This window comes from Pollicipes pollicipes, unplaced genomic scaffold, assembly GCF_011947565.3.
Source record: "Pollicipes pollicipes isolate AB1234 unplaced genomic scaffold, Ppol_2.1 Scaffold_7231;HRSCAF=8579_pilon_pilon_pilon, whole genome shotgun sequence".
In the NCBI taxonomy this organism is placed as follows: domain Eukaryota; kingdom Metazoa; phylum Arthropoda; class Thecostraca; order Pollicipedomorpha; family Pollicipedidae; genus Pollicipes; species Pollicipes pollicipes.
The window spans coordinates 39784231-39802130 of NW_023597034.1; the positions used below are offsets into that span (position 1 = coordinate 39784231).

The 17900-nt window shown below is 64.5% G+C and overlaps 1 protein-coding gene and 1 pseudogene across 1 annotated transcript; one reads left to right on the top strand and one right to left on the bottom strand.

Moving 5' to 3' along the window:
• Positions 1-596: 596 nt before the first annotated feature.
• Positions 597-7072, top strand: LOC119110109 (low-density lipoprotein receptor-related protein 2). Its single transcript, XM_037233848.1, has 10 exons — positions 597-981; positions 1075-1261; positions 1518-1816; positions 1992-2738; positions 3387-3803; positions 4030-4956; positions 5164-5343; positions 5398-5654; positions 5712-6027; positions 6431-7072. Exons 1-10 carry the CDS (start codon positions 601-603, stop codon positions 6536-6538), a joined length of 3819 nt encoding a protein of 1272 aa, XP_037089743.1. The 5' UTR covers positions 597-600; the 3' UTR covers positions 6539-7072.
• Positions 7073-8010: 938 nt separating this feature from the next.
• Positions 8011-16991, bottom strand: LOC119109187 (ras-related protein Rab-11A-like; annotated as a pseudogene).
• Between the last annotated feature and the right edge of the window lie 909 nt (positions 16992-17900).

Here is a 17900-nt window from a genome sequence, read left to right on the forward strand (position 1 = left end):
GCGAGTTAAACATAAAATATTTGCGTTTTAATCTGTGGGGAGGACTGGGCGCCAAGCACAGCCCTCACGCTAGATGGCGCTGGGCGGCTGGCAAGGGCGCCTCCAGTCGGCAGCACAATGCAAACATGCGCCCGCAGTCTCCGAAAAGGTAACGTCTTCGGTAAAGCCTTACAAAGTCCCGCAAGCAGAGATGCAGTTTTCTGTTTGAAGAAGGCAAATGCCCCAAAACCAAAAACCAAAACAGTGATCTTTACCAAGAGGCGGTTTGCACATATTCCTGATTAGCAGCCAAACTTACAAGCTATAGCGAACAAGTTGGGTTAAGAACAACTTAAGAACAAGCAGGTTAATAACAAGCAAGTCGAATAACGAACACGTTATGAGCCTGCTAAGTATGATATATTTGGAGCAGGCATACCATTTTGAACTCGCTCAACATTGGCTCAACACTCAACACTGACGGCGCCAGGCTTCCCGGCCGGCTGGTAGCCTGGCGCCGCCCCTGCGCGACCCCCCGGGCGTGGTCACGTGACCCGACCTGAGGTCTGGCGCTGGGTGCCGTCGGCGGCACGGTCTCTGTCCGTGCGAGCCTCGGACGCCATGCGGACGCTGTGGGCGTGGTGCGCGCTGCTGCTGCTGGGAGCCAGCTGGGGACCGCCCAGCGCTGCTCCGTTTGTCCTGCCCATCACGCTGGGCGCCATCTACGCGGCCGACCCTCTGCGCGTGGCCCGGTGCGGCGTCGGCGAGTTCCGCTGCACCGACGGCAGGGCGTGCCTGCAGGCCACCTCGCGCTGTGACGGCCAGCGGGATTGTCGCGACGGCTCTGACGAGCTGGCTTGCGTCGAGTTCACCCGCTCGCCGGAAGAGGTCAAGGCCCAGTGCGTGGCGCCGAACCTCTGGTGCGGCTTCTGCGTCTTCGCCGAGTGGAAGTGCGACGGCGAGGTGGACTGTCTGGACGGCGCGGACGAGGCCGGCTGCCCTGCCTCGTGCACCGGCGGCTTCCGGTGCGCCGACGGCAGCTGCCTGCACTCCGCATGGCGCTGCGACGGCGACCCCGACTGCGCCGGCGGCGAGGACGAGCGGGACTGCGCGCCGAAAGCGGCGGCCGCCTGCCGGGCCGGCCAGTTCCGCTGTTCGGACGGCGGCCGCTGCGTGGAGGCGGCGCGCGTCTGCGACACGCACACCGACTGCGCTGACGCCTCTGACGAGGGCGCCGGCTGCGCGCGACGCGACGCGTGCCGCAACGGCACGTGTCCGGATGGCGAGCTGTGCCGGCCCAGCCCGGCCGGCGGCCACGTGTGCGCGTGCCCGGCCGAGCACGTGCGCGACGCGGCCGGAGCGTGCCGCGCGGAGCGGCCGTGCGAGGCGGCGGGCGGCTGCGAGCACAGCTGCGCGCCGGGGGGCGGCTGCTTCTGCCCGGCGGGCCTGACTCTGGCCGCCGATAATCGCAGCTGCGCGCTGGATTCGGCGGCGGCCGAGCCGGCGCTGCTGCTGGCTGACGGCCGCGCCGTGCACAGCCTACAACTGCGGTCGCGTTTGCTACGCCCGCTGGTGCCGGTCCGGCCACGAGCGCTTGCTGGCCGTGGCCGGCGACCTGGCCTCGCGCACCGTCTACTGGAGCTTCCGCGCCGAGAGCGGCCTGAGTGGCGTGCGACGGCGCGCCGACTTCCAGAGCGCCAACGCCGAGCCATTCGTGCTGAGTGGCCAGGGCACGGTGGAAGCGCTCGCCTGGGAGTGGGTGGCGCGCGCGCTGTACATGGCCGACGTCGACCGACGCCGCCTGGCCGCCTGCAACTGGCTGGGCCACTGTGCCGTGGTGGATGGCGGCGACCACCGGCCGGCCGCTGGCGCTGACCGTCTACCCGCAGGAGCGGCTCCTCCTCTGGTCGGAGGTGGGCGAGAGCGGCGGCCGGCTGCTGCGCGCCGGACTGGACGGCCGGGGTGCGGCCGAGCTGCCGGTGGCCGGTCTGGGGACGCCGGTGGCGCTGGCCGTGGACCCGGCCGCCGGACGACTGTACTGGTCCGACGCCGACCGCCGCCTGCTCGAGAGCGCCCGGCTCGACGGCTCTCGGCGCCGCCCCGTGCCAGAGCTGCTCGTGCGTGCGCCGTTCTCGCTGGCCGTGCTCGGTCCCCGGCTGATCTGGTCCGACTACGACGCCGAGGAGGTGCACGGCTGCGACAAGGACACGGGCAAGAACCGCAGCGTGGTGCTGAAACGCGCCGATCGCTGGTCGTACCGGCTGCAGGCGCTGCACAGTTCCCTGCAGCCGCCTCTGGACAACCCGTGCGTCGCGGCGCGCTGCGCCCATCTCTGCCTGCTCTCGTCGACGACCGCCGCCGGCTACCGCTGCTTCTGCGCCGAGGACATGGAGCTGGCAGCCGACGGCTTCAGCTGCCTGCAGGGGAACGCCAGCCGGGTGGTAGTGGCCGGCTCGGAGCACCTGCTGGACGTGTCTGTGAACGTGCTGGGCGGACCGGGCGCCGCCCAGCTGACCGCGTTCCCCGCGCGCATGGTGACCGCCGTGGCGCTCGACTACCTGCCGTCGGAGGGCGGCGCGCTCAATCTCACGCTGCTCTACGCCGACGCGGCCGCCGACAAGATCTTCAGCTGCGACCTGGACGAGCGGCGGCGGCGCGTGCTGATCGGCGGCCACGTGACAACCGTGGTCGGGCTGGCAGTCGACCCGGTGCGCGGCAACGTCTACTGGGCCGACTCCGCGCGCGGCGTAGTGGAACTGGTGCGCGCAGACGGCCGCCACCGCCGCCTGGTGGCCGATGGGCTGCGTCATCTGACGGCGCTGGCCGTGTCGGCGGCGGCGCGACGGCTCTTCCTGGCGCTGGGCGGCCGCGCCGGCACCATCCAGCAGCTGGAGCTGGACGGCAGCCGACGCCGGCCGCTCGTCTCGGACGGGCTGCTGACTGTTGGCTCGCTGAGCGCCGACGACGCGTCCGGCCGGCTGTTCTGGGCGGACGCGCAGCAGGGAGTCATCGAGAGCGTACGCTACGACGGCGGCGAGCGGCAGCCGCTGCGCAGCTACCTGGCCAGCCCGCTGAGCGTGGCGGTGAGCGGCGAGCTCGTCTACTGGACCGACATGCACTCGTGGGAGCTGCACTGGACGGACAAGCGAGCGCCGAGGAATCGATTCAAGCAGCTGCTGCAGCCGGGCTCCGACGGACCGGGTCGGGCGCTGCTGCGGGTGGCCGTGGCCGGGCCCGCGCGGCGGCGCCGGCTGCGCGCGCTGCTGGCGGCCAGCGCGTGCGGCCGGCTCGGCTGCGCGGCGCTCTGTCTGGCAGGCGCCGAGGGCGAGACGTGCGCCTGCGGCACGGGTCAGCAGCCGGCCGCCGACGGTACCGCCTGCCGCCTGGCAGCCTGCGACGCCAGCGAGTTCGCCTGCCGCTCCGGCGCCTGCCTCCAGCGCGCCTGGCTCTGTGACGGCTCGCCCGACTGCCCGGCCGGCGACGACGAGCTGGACTGTCCCGAGCGGCGCGCCGTCACCTGCGGGCCGGGGCACTTCAACTGCTCCTCGGGCGAGTGCGTCTCGGCCGTCCTGCGCTGCGACGGTGCGTCTCACTGCGGCGACGCCAGCGACGAGCGCGACTGCGCGCGCCACACGTGCGCCGACGGCCAGTTCCGGTGCGGCACCGGCTTCTGCGTGTCGGCGCACTACCGCTGCGATCAGCACAGCGACTGCATGGACGGCAGCGACGAGGCGCACTGCCGCGCCGCCGACTGCCCCAACGGCACATTCACGTGCGCCAGCAGCGGCCGCTGCGTGCCCGCGCACTGGTTCTGCGACGGCCAGGCCGACTGCGGCGACATGTCTGACGAGCCGGCCGACTGTCAGCAGCGGCGGCTCTGCCAGCCGGCCGACCGCCACTGCGGCGACGGCACCTGCCTGGGCGCCAGCCTCTGGTGCGACGGCGTGGCCGACTGCCCGGACGGCGACGACGAGGGCGAAGCACTGCGGCGCCAGCGGCGCGCTGCCGGTGCTCGCGCCACGCGCTGGCGTCTCGTGCGGCGACGGGCAGCGCGCCTGCGACGACGGGCGCTGCTTGTCGGCCGCCGCCTTCTGCGACGGCGCCGAGGACTGCGCCGGCGGCGAGGACGAGGCGGACTGCGGCGGCGTGTTCTGCCGCGGCACCCGACACCGCATCGACCCGCGCTGGCTGTGTGACGGCGAGGCCGACTGTAGCGACGGCTGGGACGAGGCGCATGCGCAGTGCGCCGGCCGGCCGTCACCGAGCTTCGAGACGCCGCAGGCCGGCCGCTGCCGCGACGACCAGTACGCATGCGCCGACGGCTTCCGCTGCGTCGACGTCGGCGAGGTGTGCGACGGCGTGGCGCACTGCGCCGACCGCAGCGACGAGGGCGGCCTCTGCGGCGAGGCCTGCACCACGGGCATCTGCGCCGACCGCTGCCGGCCCACGCCCACGGCGCCCGTCTGCGGCTGCGCCGACGGCTTTGAACTGCGTGACGACGGCAAGACGTGCCGCGACGTGGACGAGTGCGCGCGTGGCGCGCCCTGTGCGCAGCTCTGCAACAACACAGAGGGCGGGTTCCGGTGCGACTGTCGGCCGGGCTATTGGCTGGAGGCGGACGGCGCCCGCTGCCGCTCCACCGTCTCGCCCACGCTGCTTATGACGCGCGCCGACTCCGTCATCGCCGACCACGTGCGCAGCCGCTCGGTCAACCTCGTCTACCGCACCACCAACGCCACGCTCGCCTTCACCGACTACGACGCCTGGACGCAGACGCTCTACTTCTATGACAGCTACCAGGGCGGCGTGTTCGCAGCGGCGCGCGGCGGCGTGCTGGCTGACGGGACGGGCGCGGCGCGCGCCGACGGCGAGGCGGCGCCCCGCCTGCTCGTCACCAACGTCACCGGCCTAACGGCGCTGGCGCTCGAGTGGACGACCAAGAACGTGTACCTGGCCAGCCGACAGGGAGACGCGGGGGTGCTGCGCGCTTGCACCGCCAGCGGCGAATGCCGCACGCTGGCGCGCACGCCCGGCGAGGTGCTGCGCGCGCTCCGTCCAGTGCCGGAGCGCGGCCAGCTACTGGCATGCGCTGACGTGCTGGCGGCGCCGGGCGGCCGGCGCCGCGGCCGCGTGCTGCTGCTGAGCGCTGACGGCGCCGACCGACGCGTGCTGGCCGAGCACAAGGTGGGCCGCTGCGGCGGGCTTGACTTGGACCGCGCCTCCGGCCGCGTCTGGTGGTTCGACAGCCACTACCACCGGCTGGGCGCGACGCCGCTGGCCGGCGGCGGCGCGCAACGCCAGCTGGACGTGCCCGGCATGCACCAGCCGCGCGGCCTGGCCGTGTTCGAGGACTGGGCGTACGTGGTGAGCCACCGCAGCGCCGTGCGCCGCTGCCACACGCGCCTGCGCCGCGACGAGCGCGGCGCCATCGTGCCGCTCGTCAACGGCTCGGCCGACTATTGCGAGACGGTGCACGACACAAAGATGGAGCAGCGCGCCGTGGACGTGGTGCACCGGCTGCGTCAGCCGCTGCTGCTCGGCTTGGAGAATGGCGCAGAGAGCGCATGCCGCGCGCACGCCCGCTGCCGGTACATGTGCCTGCCGCACGCCGGTCAGGTGGCCTGCTACTGCCCGGACAACCAGCCCGACTGCCAGGCTGAGCTCGGCACAGCGACGCCCGCCGCCGGGGAGGCGGCCGCGCCCGGCACCGGCGGCGGCGGCGGCAGCGGCAGCGGCAGCGCTGGCGCCCGTGGGGCCACCATCGGCACCGTGCTCTGTCTGACGGCGCTGCTGCTGGCGGCGGCGGCGCTCTGGCTGCGCCGGCGCCAGCGGCGCCGCGCGTCCCGGCCCGCCGCGCACAACCAGTTCCAGAACCCGACGTACGACATGACGCCGCCGCACGAGGCGCCCGACCTCGGCGCGCCAGCCACCTGGCTGCGCGACGCCGACGGCGACAACAACAATGCCGACAGTGGCGGCGGCGGCGGCAAGCGGGCGGCCGGCACGGACCCGGCCTCGTTCGGCTCCATCTACGACGACGGTCTGAAGGTCGGTCGCGTGACGTTGCAGCCTTTGACGGCACTTTTCCTGGTTGGCTGTGTTTTGCGAGTTTCGTGCTAAGCGTTGTACTTTCGTGAAAATGGATTGTTAAGCCATGACTGGGAACTGCAGTGTTTTCAGGTGGGCGCATTGAGTTGATCGCAGATAATATTTAAGCGTAGATTCTGATGTATTTTCAGGGCTTGTTTGCATTGGCTTAATTGCGCTATGAAACGGATCCTAAATGTGATCTTTGGAGGCAGAACAGGCGATGCGATGCGTGCGAATGTGAACGAGTTGCTTGCAGTTGACAACATGGCACGGCTTCTCGCACCCGGCGCCTATGACGTCACGTAGACCCGAACCGCAGCGTGTCCTCCGGCTCTGCATGACCCCGTCCCTCTGCTGGCAGATGAAGGGCGGCCACATCGAGCTGGGCCTGGGCGCGCGCAGCCAGGACTCCGGCTTTCTCGAGCTCGGCTCCGTCGGCTTCTCCTCCATGGAGCGGCTAGTGCAGTGAGTCTCACCGAGGCACGACTCCAGGCTCGGTCGCGAGGTTTCGCAGCTAGCGGGCGGTGCCGACCGCCGTCGCCGCCGCCACCGCCGCCGGGGCTCGCCGAGTCTACCCCCCTCTCTCTCTCTCTCGTTGGCGTGGTTTGATCTAGCGAGCGGTCGTGAGTCGAGCTCTGCCATCTTCTGGGAACGGACAGCGCAGCGATGCTCTTCACGTGGTGCGCTGGACGCGGCGACGGAGGAAAGGCGGCGGCGAAAGCTGGCAACCGAAGGCAGGCGGGGACCGGTTCTGGAGCTCGGCAGACAGCTTGGCGGACGGCAGCGGCGGCGGCAGCGGGGACGGCAGGACAACTGCGGTGCAAGCGTCGCTGGTGACCTGGGGCGATACGCTCAGGAGTCCGACCCTGCGCTGAGCTTTGTCTGGGAGATGGAAGTTTTGTGGGAGTGGGAGTTGTATACCGCCAGTAGGGTGGGTGAGGTGAGCCGACGGCACAGGGAGGGCCGGTCGTTCATTCGATGCCCGTAAGTGGATGGTATTGTTTTGCCTGGGTGCTGTTTGCGCTCCCTTGGTTAATCTTTAAAGGAGACAGTGACAAACGTGCATTCTTTGAGCAAAAAGAAAACGGCTCAACGTGCTGTGAGTGGTTTAATGAACTGTTTAGTTTGATCAAAGGTCAAAGTTTCATTATTCCATTGAGAGTATGATTACGCTATGTGCGAACGTTCTCCCTGCGAGCGAAGGTGTCGCAAAATGCGTGAAGATTTTGTTGACGGACGTTTGTTGAACTGACCTCGTCGCAACGTCCGAGTGGGCCGTAATATAACATGACTCCGAGCGGTTGTATCGGACCTAGCGGCGGCTTTCGCTAAAAAGGCCCGATGGCATCAGTTTGGGGCAGAGCCGTGTCTGGAGCGAGGGGCATTGGTTAAGCGAATATGATGGAAATCGACAGGGAGCTGAGGGTCGTTGAAATGAAATGACACTTCAGTGCTGAGAATATCAGAAATGTTGCGATAATTATGTATTAAACTACCGCGCGTGGGTTTCTACAAAATCGCAAAGCGGGCGTGAGTGTCATGAACGCAAAGCTCTGTATGACTAAGAATTACACGTGGTGCTGTCTACTCACGGGCGGGCACAACAAACGGAAAATATCAACATTGCAAGTGTCCAGCGCGCCCCTGCATGCACACACGCACACATTCGAGTTATCACGTATGGCAGGCCCGCACACACCAGCGGGCAGAGGCGACGAACGCGACACGGTCGCGTCGCCGCCGGGCGGGCCCGCCTCCGCGCGCGCTCGGCGGCCGCCAGCTCGGCCACTGTGTCCCGCCGCCGGGCGCCGGCGGCGCTCACAGCTGGCAGCACTTGCGGATGTGGACGGCCTCGTCCGGCTCCGGGCCCGAGGGCGGCCGCGGCGGCACGCTGACCGGCCGCGACGCGACACGGTCGCGTCGCCGCCGGGCGGGCCCGCCTCCGCGCGCGCTCAGCAGCCGCCAGCTCGGCCACTGTGTCCCGCTGCCGGAGCACGCCGGCAGCTCTCACAGCTGGCAGCACTTGCGGATGTGGACGGCCTCGTCCGGCTCCGGGCCCGAGGGCGGCCGCGGCGGCACGCTGACCGGCCGCGAGCCAGAGGTCAACAGCATGCAGTCCGTGTGCAGGTCCGTGATGGGTCGCCGACTCACCCGCCGGTAGATCTCTGCCGGGAGCGGAGAGCGGCCCGGTCAGGGCGGCGGGGGGGGGGGGGGGAGCGATCCGGTTAGAGCGATGGCGGCGTCGCGGAGAGCGGCCTGGTCAGGGCGGCGGGGGGGGGGGAAGAGCGACCGGGTCAGAGTGGGCGGGGGGGGGGGGGGGGAGAGCGACCTGGTCACAGCTTCTGGGGGGGGGGGGGGGGGGTGAAGCCCGGTCAGGGCGGCGTCGCTGGCGGCGGCTTGGGCGCGCCCTGCTGATGGAGACACAGCGAGTCGATGCTGGTGCGAATCGGATCAGCGACCGACCCGTCCGCCGTGTGGTCTCATTGGGAGGGCCCTGCCCCGTGACCCGTGGGCCCGAGGAAGTGCAGTGCCGGGGAAGACCACCGTTTCGCTGCAGCGTGGCACGGAAAAGATTTTGCGATCCTATCGTCCATCCAAGGATGCCCATACTGCTTCAGCTCAGAGAAAAGACACAGTACTCGAGTGACGCAGCGGTTGGCAAGCCCTTAGCTTTAGACGGACTTCAGTATTACGACAAGCACTCCTCTATTTTCCCCGATCACAATTACAGCCCGTCATGTTTTGGTGTTCTAGGCCTGGATGTGGAAAGCTGCCGCGACCGAGACGGCATGCAAATGCTAGATAAGGCTAAGTTGCAGGTTTGGGTCAATTCTTGCTTTTCAAGAATATGTTAGATAAGGCTAAGTTGCAAATTTGGCTCAGGTTTTGCATTTCAACTTCTAGCATTTTTTTATTTCGCAGAAGGCTCGTTTGATAGCTTGGTCGCTACCGCACCTACCATACCGCATTCCACGAACATCGCAGCTGGGACCGCCAGTGAAACGATGGCTGTGGACGAGGACGAACCTGTGATGATGTTCTCGAAGGCGGCGTCCACATTGGTGGAGTCGAGCGCGGAGGTTTCGACGAAGCTGAGTCCGTGCCGCTCGGCCAGGGCGCGCCCCTCCTCACAGCTCACGGTCCTCAGGTGGCGCAGGTCGGCCTTGTTACCTGACACGACATTGAGGGATACCGTCAAGTCAATTTAGTCAGGAATCATTCCAACCAGTGGCGTAGCATTTGATGCCAGTCACATAACAGGGTAGTTTTCCGTGTAACATTTTATAAAGTAAAATACAGCATTACACGGAAAACCAAACACTGGTGACCGCATAGTGAAAAACGACCTGATAAAAACAAAACAAAAACCCGCACCGCACGGTACAGAGTTATTCAGCGCGATGAGCTTTGCTGGTGAATTCTTTCATTGTCCGCGAGCTGGTGACAGCCGGCGACAAGCAGTTTCAGCACGAGACTGTGCGGAACGAAAACACGCGGCGCGAGGCTGGTACCCTAGCACGCCCGCCAGCGCCGCCCGGGTGGTGCGCTGTGTCGCAGCAGGACCTGCGATGAACAAGCGGGCTGCCGCAGAAGCACGCGGACTCTCGGCGTCCTATGCCGCTGGTGCTGTCGCGGTGGGTCGCAAGGTCGCGCGCACTGCGCCAACCTAGGGTCGGGCGGAGCATGGAGCCAACTCCCCGTTCCGGTTCGTGGGCGGCGCAGGTCAGCTCCGTGACCTGTCCGGATGGAGGTGGAGAGGGTCTGGCGAGGAATGGACAAGGCGCTGCTTCGTCCTCGATGACGTGGCTTCGTCCTGCTTTACTCTCAGCGGTAGGCCATGATGACGTATTTCAAAGCCATTGTCAACACCGGCCCAGACATAAGTGGGCAAGGTCGTGCGGCTTTTTGAGCGGCAATGATTCATTCCGGGTTGTGATGACTGACGAACATTATGACGTTTCACATGACTGTAAGGAGTAGGACGGGAATTTGTCGAATTTTAAGGGGAATTTTTCTCACGTTTTGGTCGACTGTTCCACGTCATCGCATTGTACGTCTCAGTCTTTTGACCTGAGATCGGTGTGTCATTTAGCTATTCGCCTCTTGGACATGCAGCCTGTGTAAAATCAAAATGCACAGTAATATCCTACCGCATTCCAGATGTCGATTTTCCTCCGAGCACTGAGTATCTATCCTGCATCTGAAAGCTGCGCCCGCGCCGGCGGAAGACTCAGACCGACAGCGCGACGCCAAAGGCTCAGGTAAGTTCTGTTCTCGGCAGTCCGAGAGGTAATCCGCCCCGGCCGTGGACCACGGACTGCGGTTTCTTGTCACGCTAAGGCCATGATGGCGGTGTTGCATGGACCAGTTTTGCACCGAATGCGGCTTCTGACGGCGTTTACTCGGACTCCGAATAAGCGAGGCCGGACAAAGTCCTACAAACCGTGCCACTGGGGCGCATCCTTCACCCATGAACCACGTGCGGTCCCCGTCGGCGGCAGTCGAACGCCGGAGCCGCCGGTACAGCGCACTGCTCACAGTCACGCTTGCAGGCTAACTGCGCTGTGTTTGTACACAGCCCAGAACCCATCGCGCGCTGCATACCGTCATCACCGAGCGCGTCCTTGGATCGGTGACTGGCCACCCCGCCCCGTGGAGGATCACCGAACGTAAACAGCGGGGCCGCTGCCGGGCGCCACGTCACGGGCCGCCGGCCTCGTGACGCGTCACGCCTGAGACGCGCCGCGGCCGCCGTCCAGGGCCGGGGGAGCCCGGCGCGTGGTCTGGTCGCCTGGGCCACACGTGACTCATCCAGCCGACGTGGTCCGACCGTGTCACGATCGGTGACGTCACACGCCCCGCTGCTGGAGATCGATCGCTGCGCTTCTCGCAGGCGGTTCTGACGGTGTGACGTCACTGTTGTGGTTTGTGTCGGCATGACTCGCCCGTTCACAGTGGACACGGGCCCCCGACGTCCGGCACCCGGTCCCCATCGAGGTCCCCCGGCTGCCGATGGGACGAGTCGCAAGGGTTGCCGCTAGTGCCGGAGACGGATTTAGCAGCGGAAGACCAGCTCGCCCAGTGATCTACGTGTGCAGGCCGCCACATTAAGGCATGGAGATTCGTGAACTACAGAGGACTGGCCTGAAACGAGACGTAGCTGGGGACATGCGGCCGAAGAGCAATGATTCGGACGGAAGAGAGACGGACCCGGAAGGGCCAGCCGGAACATGTGCCCCCCAGATGGTCCAAGTTGAGCCCCAAAATAACACATTTCTGGTGTTTGAGAACAGTGTGGGGAGTTTTGGCTTGGCGAAGTTTGCCATATGACGATCCTTGTGGTGAAAGGAGGCGAAATCCGGTGCTTTTTCAGATCAGGACACGCTTTGGGACTCGAAGTCAAGGTTGCCTCCCAAAAGCGGCGTTCTGGATTCGCCCTCAGGACGGAGGCTAAAGTAGATTGGGGCATATGCCTAAATGCTTAGGAGACGTGTCAGTGGACGCCACGCCCGCTCGGCAAGAACACATTCCAATCGTGCAGCCATCGGTCCACTGGCCATTGCCAGCCAGCATCGACCGGCGTGCTGCAGTGAACCGCTGCTAATGATCCACCGAGGCAACGGTTCGCACTCCCCCTCTGCCAGACGCGTGCCATGCCGCGACGCCTACGACCGTGACTCACCCACGAGAATCACGGTCATGTCCTCGCCGGCGTGCAGCCGCAGCTCGCGCAGCCAGAGCCTCTCCAGGCTGTAGAAAGTCTCGCGCTCTGTGACGTCATAGACCAGCAGCGCTCCCAGCGCGCCGCGGTAGTATCTGAAAACAAACATGGCGTTCGGTCAGCACCAACGCTGTTAGCAAAGGCTCGATACCGCCCAGTATTGACACCATCTGACAAAGTCCGGGGCAGCGCGTGTGTCGGTGTGGGGGCAGGTCAATACCGGCCACCACACAGGAGGCGTCGCGGCGCGGGCCCAGAGCCTGCGGCGCGGCGGCCCTGGAGCACCCCGGCCGCGGACCGTTGTTTTTCCTCAGCGCCGCATCCGCCGTTGCCGGCCCGATGCAGGCCGGCGGCGGCGGCGGCGGCGGCGGCCGGGGACGCCCGCCCCGTGGCTGGCGGACCCGACCGGACCCGTGCGGCCCGTCGACTGCAGGCGGAGGCGGCTTGGCAGTCAAGGTTCCCGTTAATAAGGGGGATTTTTGAAAGCTTGGGCAAACCATGATGAGGATCGGCTCAATGGCGATCACTGGAGTCATCCATGAGTTGATTCCAACAAACACATGCTCAAAGGGGATGGTTTAGCGTATTGGGGCTCACATACGTAGTAGAATTGACTCCTTATTCGTAAGATAAATGACACGCAGCGTATACACAATAATGCAGGCATCGACGTCTAGTTCACTATCTCCGATTCCGGAGAACCAGATCTCCCTGAGTCGGAATCTCAATGACCCAATACTTTGTCGCACTGACCACAGGAATCAACGTATCACGCGTGTACACGCACATAGGTATGCACGAACACGTGTGTATACCTATACCATACGTGTATAACACGGTTCATGATTATGTGTGTCATTGGGGCTTTACGACGTACTCAGCTGCTGAGGCTATATGGCGTCGCCTGCCTCTCACCCCGGCAGGAAGGGCGGGCACCGCGGGGAATCGAACCCCGTACCTCTGGTTTCCCAGACGCGCAGCGGTTAACGCAGACGCGTTAACCACTGATGGATTACATTACATGATTACATCACGTACGTATGTACAGACATGCGTGCGTGGTGTAATCACGCACCGTGGACCGCAGTCAGAGTCGCGTCCGCTGAGGTAGAAAAGAGCACAAAAGCCGGCGCACATCCAAGCCACCACTTGAACACCCGGCTACGCGCGGATGCACTCCGATGCGCGCGCAGCGGAACGACCGGAGATCCACCCCAGCAGGTCATCAGGAGCGGGTGAACGAGTGCACGCGGTCCAACGCGTCTGAGGAGACAGGCAAGACAGGCAACACCGGCGACCAGTGGAGGACGGTTAACCCATCCAGCGGCTATTTCATCCGCCCTTTCATTGTCTTTCTCGATGACCCGATGATGACGGTGATGGTTTTGGGGCTTTAGGGCGCATCGGCTGCTGCCGGTCATGCAGCGCCCACAACTAGCATTTTATGCAGAGCCGCAAATCAGACAAGTGTATCAATCAAGTCACCCTACAAAGCCTTGATGATCAGGCCTGGTATCATGGTGAAAAGATTACTGGGAAATCCGCATCGCGAAAAACTGGAACACTTTACCAAACTCGTCGCTCGACGACATGGGCATTTAAGAGTTAGCCCCTGGCGGTACGGCGACAGTGGCCGACTGTCGCCTGTCCGAGCTCCGTCTCCACCGCCGCGCCAGCACGGACCGACGAGCCTCGGTGACCTAGTGACCCCGCCGAGGTCAGGAGCTAACGATCTGGCCACTGCCGGGTGGGCGGCCGGGCCGTCGGGAACGGGCGCAAGGTCACCAGGTGGGCCTGGCTCCGTCGGCGGCGCACGGCCACGGCTGGGCCGTGGGGTCAACACTGAGGGACAATGTGCCGCGGGATAACTTCGGTTTGTGAACCTACAAAACACTGTTTTCGAAAGTCATCTGCAACTATGCGGCTTCTTGTCCATGACTAAGAACAAACAGGCTTTATTACGATCATATCTATATAATGTCGCATTGTTATATTTCGTGTTCCGCTGGATTATGCTGACGGCCATTTCAGCCTTTCACACCATTGCGTGCCGAGTTGCTGTCACGGCTTAGGAAACAATGCGTTGAAAGTACAGCCGAAAAATCGAAATGAGTGTCGAGCTGTCCAGACATCTCGGGGATCCTGTCGACGGTCAATCCTGGAAATCACTACAGACCATCAGCCACAGCGCACACAGGCGAGCAGCCACAGCGCATACAGGCGAGCAGCCACAGCGCACACAGGCGAGCAGCCACAGCGCACACAGGCGAGCAGCCACAGCGCACGCAGGCGAGCAGCCACAGCGCACCTAGGCGAGCAGCCACAGCGCACCTAGGCGAGCAGCCACAGCGCACACAGGCGAGCAGCCACAGCGCGCACAGGCGAGCAGCCACATCGCACCCAGGCGAGCAGCCACAGCGCACCCAGGCGGGCAGCCGACCGCCGGGGATTGGCCGGCGGCTCGCCACCGGTGCGGATGTGGTTTGCCCTGCCGCGTAAACAGGTCTCGAAAACGTCTGCTCCAGATAAGAAATCCCCGTCTGTTTCTTTGCATTTGCCTTGCTCGCAGTATGTCAAGCACAACAAGACCAAACTTGTCATCCGATACATGTGACCGAGCGCTTAGCGGCATGGGGCTGCCGCCATCTTGGGCGTCACGCTGCCATCAGTCCGCCGTCAGCAAACAAATGCCCACAACGCGAGAAGTGCGAGTCGATAAGATACATCAACCGGGGTTATAAGAAAAGCAGCTAGTTTCTGGAATGAGACAACACAAACATTCACCTTCCTCCAAAAAATACGCGCGGAGGACGGCTGTTTCAAATTCTGGCGGGAGCCACGGCCGTGTTGCAAGCAGTGGGGACCGCAAGGGAATGAATGTGTTCAGAAACGCAGCCGCAGTTGCCGTCCTCCTGCTACGGCCGCGCCGGGACCAATCGCACGCCGTGAGCCGGCCGCCGCCGCTCCGCAGACACGTCAGGCCTGTGGAGCGGCCGGCGACCGGAGGAGGACGCCTCCCGGCCCTGCCAGGGTACTCACGTGGAGGCGAGGGCCTTGAGCGCTCCTGGCCGGCGGTGTCCCAGATCTGAGCTCGCACCGTCCTCGAGTCGATCTGCGGGCGGAGCGCCGCCGCGTCAGGCGGGGCAGCGCCGCGGTACCGCAACATCCTCCCGGCGGAAGAGCGGAGAGCGCAGAGGGCCGCCACATCGCCGCTGCAGGATTGCTCGGTGGGGCCAACACACGATGTCGATACGTATGTTTCCCTCACGCGGCGGCAGTTCAGATCCTCTGACATACACTAAAGCACGGAACTCACATAGTCTGAAACGCTCCCTTTGTCGCTGGGAGGCATCCTAGCTGCTCTTCTCAAACACCAATAAACTTCACCCCCGTTTGAGAAGGCATACTCACCACCATGTTCTTGGGCGTCGAAGTCAAGGCCGATGGTCGGCAGGGTCTGCATTTGGAACGTGTTTCTCGTGAAGCGCGTGAACAGGTTGCTCTTGCCCACAGCCGGAGTCGCCAGCCAGCACCACTGGGGGCGGAAGGTCAGCCGGTCAGCGGAGCCACAGTTTCGGATGCCAGCCAGCAGCGTTCGCAGACGGACCGCGCCGACGCAGCCGCGCGGGACGCCACCTAATCCGGCGGCGGACCAAGCCCGGGGAGTCCCTGCCAGCGTCTCCGTGGAAGCCGGGCGAGGTGGGGCAGGGACCTCACTGCTCAGTGGTGCATAAATCATAGCATGTCGTGACTTCAAGTGCAGTTAAGTGTCAAGGGGGCGTTGAACCAAGCCTAGTAGGCCGAAACAAGAATAGCGTAATTAGCTCTTCTGGACTTCAGATTTTTCAGCTACGACGGGCTTTAATAAACAAGGCCCTTCAGGCCTTCAAACAGAGCGGCGTTCAACCTGTCGCTCCTCGCCCGCGACCCGGGTCCAGGCCTTACGGCGCTCTTCATAAACTGCTGTACGCCAGCAACAAACTCCGAGGCCGCAACCGAATCAGTTCACTTGCCATCGGATCATGCCCACGCCAACCATTATCGAAACCGTACCAAATTTATCAACACCTGATCATGATCAGTAAACGCCCGTCCCAGGAAGCTATCCCGGGCCTATCGGCTGCTCCTGACTCGACCGGGCGGTCTGCGCGGCTGAGTCAAGGTTACAGGGGGGTCGGGCACACAGGGAGCCCAGGCGAGCCTCGCAGGTCGGCCTGGTTCACCGCTCGCAGCGTCACTGGTGCTGTCCGCGCTCCCTCTGCCAAGGTCGGTGAATGCGCCCAACCGTGGCCACAGGGCGGGATCCGGGAAGACGGTAACATGTACACAGAAGTGTTTCCAAGCGTGCGCGCAATGATGCAATCCTGCCACATTTATCGCCCAGCCCGCACATCGCGGGGCGGGCCGACCGAACGCGACTCAAAAGCGCCGTAGCTTGTCGCCAGCTGGTACCGAAGAATCCGAGCGCCCTAGGAACTTTACGGTGACGCACCTGCATGGCGAGATAGCAACGCTGCGTACCGGGGGTCAGGCCTACGGTTTTCTCCTTCCTTTCGGAGCATTTTTCTTAAGGCGTCCAACGTTCCTGATTTAATTTCCATCTTTGTTTTTATACGAATTGCTCTCTTTGCGCCATAATTGCGAAGTCTTGGTCGTAACACAACCGATTGGGAGGCGGTAGCCCAATACATACGACGTTTTCATATGATGTTGTGATAGCGTTGCTGTCCACAACATCACCTCCTGCTACAGCGCTGGGGCACGGGAGGGCCGCGTGCCCTCGAGCTAAGGCCCTGCAGCTTGTCCTGTTCGGTGTCCTGCACGCACGAGATGCCCTGCTTTTCGGACCGCGCGACGCCGACTGACCGCGAGTGCCGTCGTCGGTCGCGGCTGGGACAGCGGGCGGTAGGTACGCACCTTTAAAAATGTAGTCGTAGGTATCCTGCAGGTCCGGCTCGGGCGCGTCGGCCGGCATCGCGCCTGCTGCCGCCGCCGGCGGCTCTCACGAACCGCACGCTCACCGGGCTCCGGTCCGCCGCCGCGCGAACTCCGGTCTGCCGCCGCGCGAACTCCGGTCAGCTACCGCGCGAACTCCAACCGGAACTCGCGCGAACTCCGGTCTGCCGCCGCGTGAACTCCACCGGGCACTTACAGCGCGCACCGACCTTTCACCGGGCCGCCACAGCCGCCGCCACCTCCCCGCTCGCGCTCTATCGCGACGACTGAGCGCCGGCCGCGGACGTCCGGCCCAGCCGGCCGGCTATCAGCTGCCAGTTCCAGGTGGCCGGCGCCACGGCCGAGACGTGGAGCTGACGTCATGCCGGCGCCCGGCGACCAGTGAACGGCCGCGCCGCGCCCGGCGTGACGTCAGCCTGACGTCACCGCCGCCGCTGGCGGGACAGCTGGCGGCCCGGTGTCGACAGAGGGAAACCGGGCCGCCCCCGCCCGCCGCAGATGGTCAGGGGCTAACGAACAGGCCGGCGCCGGCACGGTCTCTCGCCGTGACCCGCTCGCGGTGCTCGCCGTGTCGGCTGGCGGTGCGACCCGCCAACAGCCGGCTGTCCCGGCATCCGAGCGGCCCTCCTGATACCACGGGGCGTCCTTCAGGCCTCTCAGAGGCGCTCCGAGCGAGCGCGTCAGGCGGGCCGCGGTGGCCTTCTGGGACCACATATATGTAGACCGCGCGAACATTCTTGAGATAAGAGTGTTGAACATGCTTGAGAACCATCAAGCTGTGGTAAAATGCCGCGGACAGATGGTATGGACGATCAGCTGCGCCGACACCGCTGACCAAAATCGCCTTGACAACGACGCTTCTCAGAAACGGGTTTCGCCACGCCGGGCGTCCATTCAGTCCATTCTGGTACATCAGACTGAATCCATTCATCCCTCCGAGGGATCAGAGTGCTATTTGTCGAGCTGCCCGGCCCTGGCGCGATAGCCGCTTCAACGACTGATGGAAGCACTCCAGCTGAGCGGCTTCTGATAATGTCCACAGCTCAACCCCGGACTGAACGGCCTCTGAAAATGTCCACAGTCCAACCCCGGACTGGACGGCCTCTGATAATGTCCACAGCTCAACCCCGGACTGAACGGCCTCTGAAAATCC

Bases quoted from the DNA above. Each gene is read 5' to 3' on its own strand.
- LOC119110109 (XM_037233848.1), top strand. From the start codon at position 601: ATGCGGACGCTGTGGGCGTGGTGCGCGCTGCTGCTGCTGGGAGCCAGC. The intron at 1,262-1,517 runs GCGAGCTGTGCC...CGCCGTGCACAG, and splicing joins CAACGGCACGTGTCCGGATG to CCTACAACTGCGGTCGCGTT. The intron at 3,804-4,029 runs GCCGACTGCGGC...GGCGACGGGCAG, and splicing joins ACTGGTTCTGCGACGGCCAG to CGCGCCTGCGACGACGGGCG.